The 15,646-nt window shown below is 36.1% G+C and overlaps 1 protein-coding gene across 1 annotated transcript in view; it reads right to left on the reverse strand.

The window, feature by feature from the left end:
- The window catches only part of USH2A (usherin), a 375,196-nt gene that overhangs the window by 271,699 nt on the left and 87,851 nt on the right, over positions 1–15,646 (reverse strand). The window contains exons 17-20 of the mRNA XM_061348575.1: positions 14,425–14,919; positions 11,879–12,151; positions 10,212–10,369; positions 8,849–8,993 (exon numbers count right to left, since the gene is read on the reverse strand). Of these exons, the coding sequence (XP_061204559.1) occupies positions 8,849–8,993; positions 10,212–10,369; positions 11,879–12,151; positions 14,425–14,919 (1,071 nt within the window). The remainder of the gene's footprint in view (positions 1–8,848; positions 8,994–10,211; positions 10,370–11,878; positions 12,152–14,424; positions 14,920–15,646) is intronic.

The following is a 15,646-nucleotide window of genomic DNA, read 5'->3' on the forward strand; positions in this document are numbered from 1 at the left end:
ATTTGAATGAAAGACCAAAGGCGAATCTTAACTGTTAATTAACTCTTATTATATCTCAGCAGTAAGGTACATGACAGCATAAGTTTTTCATCACTAAACTCATCCTCATCAAGAGAAGCAGAACAGCTATCTGTCCACAATACTGAATGCGCACCAGGTTGCTTTCTTCATGGTGTGCACACAAGGCATCAGCATATGTTCAGATAATTATTCAGCTCAAGAAAACAGTCACCTCTAACTTTTTTCCACCAACACTGGTGCACAGTAAGACTCCATACAAGGTTGCTTCCATGAAGGTATCAGCATTGATAGTTTTACGTTATTACAATGAAACTCCCACCATTAAAACCAACACTTTGACATCCTTTTAAACATTCCTCTGACCTTTGTCAATCTATAGCTGAGTTTTGAATAAGTTTATTTAAAATACCATGCAGTAAACCACAGGAGGGCAGCATGACCTGTTTGGGTAATGGCATGATACCCATACAGGTGGGAAAAAAATGGACCACCAGTGAAACAAGAGAAGATATTGCCTGATGAAGTACAAGAAGACTCTAGTACCTATAGAATCTATATTCATCTTATCCTGCTTTTTTTTTTTTCCCCTTCTTTCCCTGATAAAAAAGGATTTAACAACAGAAACTTTATACCCAGGAAGTGAAACACATTGACAACCTGTAGAAATTACTTGTTCCCATAATGACACAGAAAAGAGCAATAAATGCCTTTGTACAATAATAAAACCTCTATTAAAATATGGGCCTTCAAAATCTGACACATTACTTCACAGCACAGCATTGTATGTAGTTCAAATTCCTTAGAGAAGGATAAATTGGTTCATTTTGAATGAATTAAGGATGCGCTTTTAAGCATTTGTGCATCTCCAAGATTATTAGCATGGTTTTATTTTTTACTATTTGCCTGTAGCATGTTACTGCTTCTTTTTTTCTTTTTTTCTCCTCTCTTCACTTTTCTTGCCCCTTCCTAACTTGGTAAAATATTCTTCTTGTAGAAAGCAGGGAATGGGAGGACTAGGAAACTGCCAATGGCACAAATGCACTGTAAATTCCTGCTTAGGCATCATTTATGACTTCACAATCTAATCAGTATCTCACACTATGGTAGAAATTTACTGTGTCAAAATTGAAGTAAAGCAACATGAGGTCACAAGCTTTCCTGTATATGTAGGGCATAGCATTCATGAACTGTAGCATTATTGCACATTTTAAATAGAAAACATGGCTTAACAATCAAAACTTCACCTTTGAGGGAACAAGCATACCCAGCATTTTAAATGCAAACAGAAGAGGTTAAGCCCTCCAGTTTAGCTTACTGCTGGTAAAACAGAAATATTAAAATTTATTAGTTCTGAAAGGCACATTACTGTTAGGTAACTAACAGTCATGACAATAACTGTATCTTCCTTTAAAGTTTAGTATTAATAAATGGAAGTTACTTGGACCATAATTATGGCATCTCTGATATCCAAATCTGAAGCTTTTATGGGGCTTATGCAATTAACTACTTAAATGCATCCTAACACTTGCTTCTATGACAGGGACATATTGATTTTTTAATCATTTTCAAGTCTCCTCTAGCACAAATAAATGTACTACAGTTACTGTTAATGCACTGTGTATACGCATTAAACACTGGCATGACACAATTTATTATTTTGTGATATATGGAACAGAAGCCTACCCTTTCAGAAAGTAACATCCTTGCTGTAACGGTAGTATTTAAACTACAGTCTCGTTCATGCTTGAGAATTCTTGATCATCAAGACAGTAGAAGACTGTACATAATAGGTTGTGCAAGTAAGACAGAAAACAAAACAAAACTGAAAACCAAACTCTGCACAGGAACAGGCGGGATTGAAAATAAAACTGTGGCACCAGCCCAGCAGGGTGCTAAATGCTGAAATTAAAATATTCAAGACTAAAAGATACAGTATATATTTTCCTAAAGGTGTCACTGTGGTACCTGTAGCTACTTTCTGAATGATGAATCGACTATAATTTTATCTTTTTAATTTTTTTTAGTCATGTTCTGTTAAGACACATCTGTCAAAATAATGAGCATACTATATTTTAGTGAATTCAAAGTCACATTTTGTGTATTTTAATTATGTTGCTTTAATGTCTTGCTATATAATACATATTTCATATATTGTAAAGCTAAAACAGTACTTAAAAGCCCATGATTGCTGCATGCCTTTGTGTAGCAGAGGGCGCAAAAAAGACCAATAAAGACAGATGGTCCATACAACTTATGCTGAAGTCATATATCTAAATATAGATGTTGCTACACAGGTCATTACAAATAAGCCTTTCCCATGTGTTTATGAACACACATGTACACAAAAATGAAGTTGGTAAGTAAAGAGCAGTTAATTTTGTTTTGTTTGAAATAATATCATTTTAGTTTTAGGCTCAAAGGCAGATGCCAGCATTTCACTCTGAACAGATGGTAATTCCATCTAATAGTGCATCTCTGTATTAGTAAGGTCTGTTGTGTATACAAACAGTAATAAACACTAGGTAAGGATCAAAATAAATTTTAATTGTTGACATTAAATTCTGGCAGGTGCAGTTCTAAGGATACAATACTCCTTTCTCAAGTCTGTCAGGTTTACTAATACAACTGCTAAAGCTTTCCCATACTCTGCCAGATTCTTGTCCCAGGAATAACATATTTACACTGTGGCTAAATTTAACAGGCTTACATACATTTGAGTAACTACTGCTCAGCATACTGTAGGTAGGTATTTGTTTAGCCTTCCACAGAAGCCTTCAATTAGCCATAGTTCAGGAAGCTAACAGTAACAAAAAGGATACAGTTCATTATTGTTCAGTCAAATTCAAAATGCATATGTACAAATTAAAACAGAAGGATGTGGCAAATTCCAGAACAAAAACTTAACTTTTTTACATCTTGGAGTTTACCTTGCAGGTAAATATCTTGCCTCACTACTGGACCATGAGATTGCCATAGCATTTCTGGTATGATCTTTTCTTTCTCTGCACTTCACAGTAGTACCAGTCATTTCAACAGTAGATGAGTCAAGAAATAAAATCTTCTGACAATATTTTGGCTTTCTAGAAGGCTCTTTAGAATCCATTTCAGACTCTTTCCCAAGAAAGAAATAAACCCACCCATAATGGATATCAAAAGAAAATTTAGTAACATGGCATGTTACAATCATATTTCTTTAGAAATAGATGTAATACATGTATTTTTAAAAAATCATGAAAAATATATTGCTTCCACCATATGGGACAACCAACGACTCACCAACCGACTTAAGATGCAGCATATTGAGCTGACCATATGTTACAGTGCTGTTGAATGGCTGAGTGATTCATGCCCGTCACATTCTAGTATATCAATTAAAGCTCCTTGAAGTCTGCATGATTTGTGTCTCTGTTATTAAACCCTGCTAATTCATCCCACTTACACATCTGTTATAAATCTCTAGGAGTGCTGCATGATTCATGGCAATCTGTGAGCATGGTACAGCAAATTCTTCTCCTTGTAATTAACAGTAAATTGTTTTACTGCCATGCAATGAATTTTTCAGTTATATTGCAAATGAACTCCTAAATGCACGATTCTTTCCAGAGAGCTGACTTATATTATTAGGCAATTAAAAAGTATTGCTTTGAACCAAAAGCTTTTAATCAAGAGGAATGCAACTTAAACATAGCTTAAAAACCCTGCAAATTTGACACAGAGAGAAAAGAACAAACTGAGCTATTTTTTGAAATATAATATGTGGCTGGTAGGGGTAGAAGAAACAAATAACTTTAGAGTCCCTATTAATTTCCTGAAACTCAAAGAGCAGTTTAAATACAGCTTAAACACTTGGCAAGACAAGTTTAAGCAGATACTATTTACCACAGAAGTTACTTAAGTCATCTGTCATTATGAAATTTCTCAAATTACTTTACATTTTCCTAATTGTAAAACAGCATCTTTATTCTTGAAATAAATAATTGGATAATTAGCCAAGCTGAATCATCAGAGGATTCCAACGCTGCTCAAGTGTTCTTGTCAAAGGTGAAGCAAATTCATTTCAGCTTTGCCTCAGCTCTCTGAAAAAGCTTTGATTTTTTTTTTTTCCCTGCTACATTCTTGGCAGCAGCCTCAAATTCATGAGTCCATACATCAAGTCAGTAGTTTAACAACAAATGAAATTAAATTCAAAGAAGGGAAACTAATTGAAGGACAGCAACAAAAGTGTTTGGTAATGTGCTTTTTAATATGGCATGCCACATTTGCATGATAATTTTTCCTTTTTAGCATGGAGCAGAAAGTGACTAGCTTAATGAGGGATTATTCAAGACGGGAATGAACAAAATGCATTCATAACTAAGAACAAAGATTGTATTATGAAACGGAAACAGGCAACTGCCGAGAAGTAACTGGATGATTGGTTTATGCATCATGAATAAAAAGGTAGAAAAATATTTATATTAGTATTCACTAATGACTATATATATACAAGATTGTTGTAATTAAAATTATAAATTAACATATTAAGAGTGCTTGTTTAATCACTTTGGGCTTTATTCACAATGAAGAGATTTATGTACATGCATGGAAAACAATCTGTGTTTCCAGGCCAGCAGCAAATGGCCCTCATATTCCAAAGGAAAATATACATTACTTCCTACCTGTTCAATGGGTATCTGAGATTTTAAAATTGAGGCATAGCATTTTGTAGAAAAGCACTCTATGACAGACTTAAACAAATGCTGAATTGCCATGACAAATGGGTTGAGGCTTTTGGAAAAGGCTTGCACTGGACCTTACTTGTGAATGGAAAAAATGGAGGAATTACTCAGATTAAAAGGGTAATGAAAAAGAAAATGACATCAAGGAGTATAAGACAGCCCAGAAAGTCCATCAACATCATTACCCCAGCAAACCCAGAAGCAACTTCAAAGCTACCAATACAACTGCTTGAGAAGTCTGCCAAGAAGCCAGATGCAGCTGATGATGGAAGAATATCTTCTACAAATTAGCTTCTGAACTCTGTAATTGCCATCAAAAGCAAAGGATCAGCAATACAATGTGCTGGGGTACATGGCAGCAACCACAGAGCCATACTTTCATGTGTCTTAAAAAATGTTTTTTAAATTAAGTTTAAAAAAACATTAGAAGGGCAAAGAAAAGACGAACTTAATTACAAGAAATAAGCTCAGTCACACAGTAGGTAATGAAACAGAGCTGTATAGATTGTTTAAGGCACCATTAGACTATCTGATTTGAGAGAGGTAGTATAGGCAACTATACTAATCCAAGCACACATGTGGCTAATTCCATCCTGCTGCAGTGTCAGAAATTGCTAGGAACACATTTCGCTGCCTGACTGAAATATTTGGAAAACACGCATGCTTTATCTTGAGAGGTGCTGCAAAAACTAACACAAATAATTCATAATTTAATGCAAACACATTGTCACAAAAATATCACTTTTAAGAGGCTGGGTCTTTCACTGGTACCATCAAGTATATAGCTCTGTAGATCCAAGGTACCAGCTCAGAATCCTACATGAGACAAAACCACAGAGCAAAAAGCACTTTGGAAAATAAAACCAATAGCCTAGGACCTTATTAGAAGGACAGGCTGAATGTTATTCTCAAAAATATACAGGAATTTGAACTCAGCAGAACCTGGAGAAAGGAATAAAGTGAAATGTGCGCTAGGTGTTGAGGTGAAAAACGTATTTACTGTCCTGTATTGCTTTCAGTTACGTACATGAAGTTCCATTTGATGATCATGTGATAGCAAAGATAAAAAAAACCCAAACAAACAAAAAACCCAAAAACAAAACAAAAAAAAAAAAACTCAAATTGGATTTCAAACAAAGTATTAAAATCTAACTTTTTCCTCATCAACCAGCCAAGGTTTTCAATTGTATGTGCACAATATTGCAGTGCAAAAAGAGTATTGAAAATACCACAAGAATTGTGAAAAGCCCATCCTCTTAATTTAACATTTAAAACACTGATGAAAAAATTATGAAACAATTGAGTCTTTTAAAAGCCAGCTACTTGTGTATTTGTATCTGAACACTCCAAACTGAGGTTCTCTTTCTGTCCAGTCCCTTCGAGTAACAGAGATGGGTTAATTCTCTTCTTCCATCACCTTGACATGCTTGCTTTGATCTTTCATCCCAACACTGCATTACCATGCGACATTGATTTCCAACACTCTTTACCATACCTGGAACTGGTCACACATCAGGCATACCTCTGCAAATTATTGATCAAACCTGTTTTTTTTCCTGATTTCATATGCATTTGTGACAGCTTTCACTGAGCTTTTTTATAAGATAATTCTTAATAATTTTATTTTGTTTGCTTCTCTCCTTACTGGTTTTATTGTCCTCTTTTATTACCATTTAAAACTATCATGACTGTATATATTGGTGAGATGGCATATCCCTGGTACAGATGCCTATACTGGACCAGGTTAGATAGGAGTTCTTTATGTTTGCTTCTGGCTTATTTCTAACAATTTTAAGTTATAGTCCAAAACACTTTTCATTGAAAGATCAGCAGACTGTTTCTGATGCTTCTGCTCCCTTAGTCTTATCCCTACATTCTGCTGCTGACTGCAGAAGTCTCTTTTCTTTGTCTTTTCAATCCTTTCTCAAAACCTCTTACTTTCTTCCTCAGCATTTTTGTTTGCAATGATTTCATGCCCTTGTTTCTGCCTTTGTTTTTATTTGCTGTCTTATGCTGTATAAAAAAATACGTTGCCAAAAAAAAAGAGAAAGATTTATTTTAAAGAGTATCTTTTTTTCTAGCTAGTCTTCAGATGAGCCTGATGGATATCAACAAAACTTAAAAATTACTTTGAGTTTTAGAGGCAAATTTTAAAATGCATTTGCAATTCCAATTGCAAATTTGAAGTCATTGAGACATGGCAAATGTAAAGTCATTGAGGTACCCAATCATTTAAATGCTCCATGTGATAAATCAGTATACTCCACACATGGAAAGTGTGGAGATGGTTTTCCATTATTCTCCTCAGGATCAGAGATACTAGTCTAAATTTAGTATAACCTTTAGCTCAACGTGGAACACAATTCAAAGCTCCTGGACTGTGTTATGAGCACATTTCAGTCAAGAATTCCACCAAAAAGTTCCTTTTGCCAGGGCATGCAGGGGGACTGGCATCCAGCCAGGGAGGCTCTCTCTGTGCTGGGGAGACATTCCTTCATGAAACAGAACTCAACAGTCCTAGAAAGGCAATTTTAATTTCATGTTGTGCCATTTAATGACAAAAAAGGGTTATTAATGGACTAAGACTTAATAATCTGTTTTTTTCAAATGACACAGATGTTTCTCCTAACATTGTTCCAAGTTTGAACTCCCTCTGATCTAAAAGTCATCACCTAAGTAGTGTTTCTTTGAAATTGTCTCTGGAAACACAGTTTTACAGAACTTTACAAAACGTAACATGCACACACACACACGGAAAGATGTAAATTATTAAACAGTTTTCTTCAGAAATGGAAAATGTGAATGGTGGAATATAAAGTCGCATGCAAAATTTATGTGGTTTACTCTTTAGTTTGTCAGAATTCAAGTCATTGCATTAACATGCTTTAAAAACATAAAAGGAACCCACTACAGGACTGATCCTTTGCTTTCAAGGCTTTACAACAGTAAGCAGAAAAATGCTACACTGTGAAACAAGTAATAAATTGGGCTGTTATTCTATTTTGCACTCTCTTGTCTTCTGTAATATGATAGGTCTCTAAGTATTAACACAGCCAGGGAGGAGATGGTCATAAACAAGCTGTCATGCATAACCAAGCTATTGTTTCTGAGTCTTTTAATACATGTATAAATGCAAAGTTGGATCGTTTGTAGTAATAACGTGTGCACTTAGGCCATATTTGTTTCCATGGTTATCAGCACAGACTGGAATGCTGTTCCTTGCACAGCTGCATGGTATTGATAAAGTCATGCTCATACAAGTAGGAGTCTGTGTAGATTGAAACTTTAAGTAACAGCAGTATAAGGAAACAAAATAAGTTTTGAAATCAGCAGTTCAGCAAGAGAAAAGACTGACAGAACAATCTTTGCTCACTGAAACACAAAGACAATATGGTGGTATCAAGGAACAAATCATCTATGACAAATGGATAGGCAATTAAATAGATGAAGAACAGAGGACAGACTAGAGGTAACATTTCAAAAGCTTAAACTCCACTTCAGTTCGTGTATGTAAAGCTTCCTATTTACTTGTTTTGGACAACTCCTCATTCCCTGTCTGGAAGCTCCTACATCTTTTCATTAATTACACAGAGTAGCTTTGACGGAATTCAGACAACTCAAATAAAGCCCTGGGAGCCCAGGAAAACATTCTGCACTGAAGAAACTTTCAGATAGTTTTCCTACAGGAGACCAAACTACATAAAAAAAGGTAATTTCAAAGATCATCATCACAACATCCATATGACAAGACCATTAATTGCTTAACTAAAAATGCTAATATCGTGAAAATAATTGATGTGTTTTAAAGCCTATGCAAAGGAAACCACAATGTTAAGTCATCAGCTCTCAGCAAGTGACAAAAACACACATATACATAACCTGCAATTGAGAGAGCAGTACACAAATTCTATTGCTATAATAGCATACCTTCAATTTTCATTGAAAACATTTTGGTTTTAACCTGTCAAGATAAATAATAATTAAGCAAGTCACTTTGTATTAACACAACACCTACCCCTGTCACTGCGCATCAAACTAAGATCATCTTAATGATATTACTTAGTAAACTGTGTCTCAGTTTTGCACTTTGGTACAGATTGTTTCCTTACCAGCTGCTAAGGTTTGCCCCATGCCTGGTTCACTGGCTACACAACCAACTTGATTGCAGAGAGTAACAGTAAAGTTGTACGTCCTGTAAGGTTTTAATCCCATCACTACGTACGATAGCTCATGAGCCTCGGCTACATGCAGCACCTACAAAGCAAACAGATTGGAAGACAACAGCTGGTTAATATTTTTATCCCTATTATTTGATGCCATGTTAGTTAATAAGAAACTTGTGTTTGAATTTGCAGATTGCTTCCTTTGGATGTGAAAAAGCCTGAGAAGACCAGTTGAGGGAGACGATTATTTGGGAGAATCTGAACAAGCTAGGATTTAGGTGATAATACTTCCAATCACACTGTTTTATGAGGTAATAAGACAGTTCCTGAGTGGATAAATGAGGAAACAAAGTTATTACCTCATAAAACTGCGCGGTGGTACAGCTATCACTACAAACAGCACAGCTACAATCCAGATGACAAAAATGACACTGTGGTGAAATCTGACCACCATTAAATGAGTGATATGATTAGCAGGCATTAGAAGGTAGGGGAATAACTGATGCTTACAGACCTTTGAAGCTATCAGAGAGTTGAAATGAATAAACTGTTGCATTTTAGATACCTTCTTTATCAGTTGTTTATTCAAATGAAAAAATCTTGCAAGCCTGTGACCAGAAGCAATTTACATTTACTTATTGTTACAACAGCCCCAGGAGCAATAGTATCCCCACTTGACAGACAAATAAACTGAGGCCCATCTGTGGTACTACTGAAAGACAAATTCATCTCTGAAACAAGAAATACAGTACCAGATCCACTCCTGTGTTCTGAATACCTATCATGTTTCCTGGCTAATTCCTAAGCTTTGAGCTTACTACTATTACCATGGTATTTGTTTGCCAAAGCCAGTCACCCCAAAACTACAATTGTACTTTAGTTACATATTTAGACTTTATAAAGTTGGTTTCCCCACTTCAAAGACAATGGAAGCCAGGCAGGTACCTTCTTAATAAAAAATGTAGATTCCTACAATACAACATGGTTTTAAGCATATCAGCAAACATAGCAATAATACAGAATGTGAACATGCAAAGATCAAGGCAGTTTAAATGTTACTTGATCTCATCCTCATAATTTTGAATCTCATTCACTATTGCAAACAAGCCAACTCAGGAATACAATTTAACACCCAAAATGAATGTATAAAACTAGAAAACACTCCAGATAAACTGACAGGTGAAAAAGTTAGATCAAAGGATACACAGCAAATCAGGGAAACAATTCATCACAACATCAAGGAGGACATCAGGTTTTATCAATTTACTATTACCAGTTAGGAAAAACTTAATGTAACTAACAAGAATACCTGAGAAAGTGGTGGCAAGAATCTTTGTTCAGTCATCAAGTTGATGCTGTATCCCATCACTTCTCCTCTCGCTAAATTATCTTCAGGTTTTTCCCATGACACATTGAGGGAATATGGTGAAAGGGGGAACACTGATGGAGGTGGCATGAACACTGGGGCTGAAATAAAGTTAATATAGTAAAACTGATAAAAGAAGTGACCAATGTGTATAATGCAAGCTTTCTCACTGTTATAAAACACCATTCCTGGAAGTCTTATTTTTTTCTTTAACTTTGTGTTCAAGTCTAACTAGAATTTTCATCTTTTGATTCACCTGTCATTCTCCTGTTTTCTACTCTAGCAATCAATGCAGAATAAAACTCTGCTTATGTCTTCAAAGAAATACTAATCAACACTAAAGTCCTAACCCCTTCAGCAGGTAAGAAAGAACATAAGAATGCAAAGGTCTTGAAGAAAAACTTCATGCAACCTGGGAAAAAACTGATAAAAGGAAAAAGCGTTCAATACTTCAGCATCTTAAAAGCAATTTTGTTTGCTAGACCAGTTTGAAATTAACATGTCTCTCACTTCTTACAAAACAGTTCCCCTGTCTTCCACAGTAAATCTGTAAAAGGATTGTTTGCACTGTAGTTAAATCCCCACCTGATTACTCTGCTATAATAGGATACCAACTCGCAGCACAGCACTTCTGCTATGTACAAACAACTGCACTAATGGACCTCTTCCCAAATACAATTTAACACTTTTACAACATATAGTATTTAAGAACAGAGAAGCACAAAGACTCATTTTGAAATGGGAATTAGTTTAGCCTGTTGTTTTGCAGGAGCAAGTGACTGAGGGCATGATTTTCAAGCTAACATCAAGCAAAAGCATCAGTAGTAATAGCAGGGATGTTTAACTGCAAAACATAGGCTCCAACAGCCTAAAACCAGCCTTAGATTTCTTATGAAAACATTGACATCAAAAACTATTCTTTCAAATACATAGAGTGCCAAGCCCTTTTGAAAATCTCAACAAAAAGGTTATAATAAGAGCCGCTGTGAACTGGCTAAACTTCAGGGACAAAACAGTCTTTATTGTGACACTTGACTCCACAGTAGTATATTAAAAGTTTCAAGCAGTATACTCCTGAAAAGGTAACTTGCTCAAGTTCTTCCAAAAACTGCTTTATAATCAAAGCCTCAGTTAAGGAAAATTCATTAGAACCTCCTTTCTGAATATATGTACCTTCTTGGACAACTTTCCTTATTCAAGCCAATTGTTTCTACATTTGTGACAAAATTGACAATCTACAAATTGTGACCAAACCAGTCTTTTTTCATATTTTCTGTCTTTAAAGAACATATAAATAGCAAGTGAGAAAACAGTCAAGAATTCAAACACTGCTTGGTAGATTTTGCAATCTTGTAGCTTTGATTTAATTAACAGGGATTGTTTTCTTCAACAATATGACCTTATGGTAAAAAACATAAACAACTTTTTTTTTTTTTTTTGCTTAACATACTATATTCTGAGATAATCTGACTTATCCTTAGTTTAAAACTGAGAATTTGACCTTATTTGAATCATCATCAGACACATTTTATTGCAAAGAAAAAAAAAGAATGCATTCTAGTTTAGTTTTTTCCTTTTATTTGTACCAAACTAATTAACCCGAAACTTACCAGCCTCTCCTGTTTGTCCTGATATCCAGTCTGAAGATATGCTACCTGCCATGTTTACTGCTAGCACAGAAAATTCATACTCTGTGAATGGCTCCAGATCAGTGACTGTGGTAGAGGTCTGTGGTGGAGCCAGAGCATTTTCATTAGGAGACTCCACAACTGGTTGAGGACTGAACCATCCACTGCTTTGAAAAATACGAATTTCAAGAGGGAGAAAGTTCCCAGCTGGCTTTAACTTTTTTCTCAGGTAAAGTTCGTATCTTATAACTATGCCTAGAGAGAAAAAGTTTACATACTTGAACAATTTCTACTAAAATACCAACACCAATAGATTTAATAAGTTAAGAATCTATCAATCAACATGGGAGAAAATATAGCATTAGAAGCTTTCCTTATTTCTGCTATTTTGATCCAAAAAACTCACTTTGGCATTTGTTGATTAAACTATTGCTTTTCCCTTCCATGCAATTTTGTGATTTGAAAACAACTGGCTGGATTACAGGATGAGTTCTATGACCCTCACCCTCAGGACTTAAATTTCAGATCAAATGTTACTGCAAATTTCTGCAGGCCTTTGATTTTGAAAGGGATAATTATTGATTTTTTGATAGACAATGCGGGTAAGGAACTTTTGAGTAACAATTTAATAGAACATACTACTGGACAGGAGATGTGTTTGTGGCAGTCTTCCATCAACATAAACCTATTACATACACAGGAAGGTCTCACCACTTTGGAAATAAAACAATTTGTATTGTGGGTTGAAGTGATACATGATCTAGGATGGACCATGGAAACAGTTTAGCTGTAGAAGTAGACCTCAAGAAAGCTGACTGGAGATTTCCCCAAGGGAAATGATAAGAAACATAGCCAGGAGATAGGTAATTACCATATAACATATATATATTTGGGACTATTCATGCACAGAACTGAAGAGGTTGTTTGGGAGAAACAGCTTCTCTTTTTCGCTTTGGAAAGGCCAGGAACTCCAAGCAGACCAGACATCAAGAGAAATATGATAATATTGCTTAAATCTGCCTGTGATGGCAATTACATGCACATATCTGTGGGGTAAACTATGAAGAATACATGCTACAGGTTGAGGGACAAGCACTTACAGCAAATATCATGACCTGCATGGTAGGAACTGCCCCTTTAAATATATAAAGGCACTCTCATGCAGGCATTCTTCCTGCCTGATCTGGTAATAGCTGGCAAATGAGGTGTTTCAAGAGAAAGCTGAACTCCCCATAAACAGATGCCCATTCTGTGAGCAGATCAAAATGTTTGTTTTCACATGCACAAATACCTCTGCATGTAAGCGGAAGTTCACAAAACTCAACTGCACATATACCAAAAGATAAAGTGTTTACCAGTCAAATATGTGGCATCACAAAAGTATCCTACAACAGCTGTGTTCTTAGTTTCAAAACCCTAAAATATTATTACACAAGTTAGACCAGCAAATCTTGGCAATCGCCTAATCTCTTAACAAAGTTATACTGGTAATAGAATTAGTTACCACACATGACGGATGGTTTTAAAACCAGACTTCTCTGCTAATTTTTAGAGGCGGTTTTTGGCATAACTGTTATCTGCTTATTTATTCGTTCTCAGGTAATATCACCACATCTGTCTGAACTAGGCAATCTTGCAAATCGGGAAAAAAATAATTTTTCTGTAAAGGTTTTATTATAAATGTGATTTTTGCTGCAGCAGATACCACTAAGGTTGTGCTGGTTTTGGCTGGGGTAGAGATCATTTTCTTCATTGTAGCTAGTATGGGGTTGTGGTTTGTTTGGATTTGTGCTAGAAACGGTATCACAAGGATGTTTTAGTTACTGCTGAGCAGCGCTTACAGAGGGTCAAGGCCTCTTCTGCTTCTCATACCACCCTACCAGCAAGTAAGCTGGGTTGTACAAGGAGTTACAAGGGGACAGAGCTGGGATAGCTGACCTCAACTGACCCAAGGGATACCCCACACCATATGGTGTCATGCTTAGCATATAAAGCTGGGGAAAGGAAGAGGGGACTTTTGGAGTGACAATGGTGTTTGTCTTCCTAAGTAACCGCTACGTGTGATGGAGCCCTGATTTCCTGGACATGGCCTAACATCTGCCTAACCATGGGAAATGGTGAATGAATTCCTTGTTTTGCTTTGCTTGCATGTGCAGCTTTTGCTTTACCAGTTAAACTGTCTTTATTTCAACCCATGGGTTTTCTCACTTTTACCCTTCTGAATCTCTCCCCCACCCCACTGGGGTGGGGTATGAGTGAGCAGCTGGGTAGTGTTTAGTTGCCAGCTGAGGTTAAACATGACAAAGAGCTAAATCCTGGACCAAACACAGTCGGAGTTCTGGATGTCAAACAAATAAAACAGACTGTGAGGATACATTTGGTGGCAGACAGGCAAATTAAGACAATGCCTCACTTCATTCTCAGTTGATAACACATCGATAAGGAGATTCTAATCAAATTTGACAAAATGCTCCTTTTTCTTTGCAAAAATCTTTGACTTACGAAAGTAAATACAATGTCTTTCTTACCATTTGGTTTCTCAGGTGGTGACCATTCCACAGCCAGTTCTGTAGAGCTGATGGTTTCTACCAGTGGGGGGTGTAGCCCTTCTGGAGGAGCTTGTGCAGTAATTACTGTTACTGGCTGGCTCTTTAAGCAGCCTCCACTAGTACAAGCTTGCACAGAAAAGACATACTTTGTAAATGGAATGAGATTCCCAATAATTGCTGAAGTTTCTAAGCCTTCATACTGACCACATGGTTGAAGATCAACAAATCCAGTACATGTCAAAATGTATTTCTCTATGGGCCCAGAGTAATTGGAGAGGCTTGTCCAGTGAAGTAAAACAGAGCGGTCACTAACAGGAAAGAAGGGATTTAAATGCAAGCTTCCCACAGGTATCCCAGATTTTGTCCTGTATGTCGCTGAGACACTTCTTGTAAAACCATGAACATTGCTGACGTGGATGTAATAAGAATAGAAGGTGTACGGAGACAACATGGTATCAGTGAAGGTCTGAACACCTAAAGCAAACAGGAGAGAAGAAAATTGTATGAGTAACACGTTAAAAATAATCCTAATACGCATACCTAAAGTTTTTCCAGCCCTAAGCCAAGATGTAAATTGTCTCCTTGCATAGATTAGGATTGGAAAGACTTTAAGATCATCTAGTTCTATGATTCTTGAGATCATTATGAACATAGTAACTTCTCAATTCTTCTTTTTAAACAGGGAAGCTCCCCACCCTTCTTCCATTTAATACTTTTCATAGCATATTGGCATCACTAAAGAAATTATTTTTCCACTGAATTTCTCCTAGTTCATGCTTCAGTCATGAGCAAGATTAATACAATCATCCTCTTATTCCTTTCTTGAAATAATTCTTTCAAATGTAAATCACCATCAGCTTAGAGGGTCTGATTTAGAAAAAATCAAACTAAACCATTCTGACAGGTTTTGTATCTTTGTTTTTTATTCATTTTGTACTATAAGACCAAATATTTCATCTTTCTGTGCTTTCACTTCTAAAATGGTGCTTAATAGTTCATTTTAAAGCATCTGATCTTGGAAAAAATATGAAATAATTATTAAAAATGTATATCCAAGGTTTACATTTACCTTCCTCACCCCCTACTTTCCGTTACTCTACATAGCTTTGTAGCTATAGCTGCATCGACAGCTGCCCCGGCTGAAGTGCTTCTGGGCACAAACATGGGTACCAAAGCCAATGTGACAAGTGTAAGTCTCTTG

This window comes from Neopsephotus bourkii, unplaced genomic scaffold (assembly GCF_033783945.1).
Source record: "Neopsephotus bourkii isolate Nb327-2 ecotype Australia unplaced genomic scaffold, CSIRO-AGI_Nbou_v1 NB_360, whole genome shotgun sequence".
In the NCBI taxonomy this organism is placed as follows: domain Eukaryota; kingdom Metazoa; phylum Chordata; class Aves; order Psittaciformes; family Psittacidae; genus Neopsephotus; species Neopsephotus bourkii.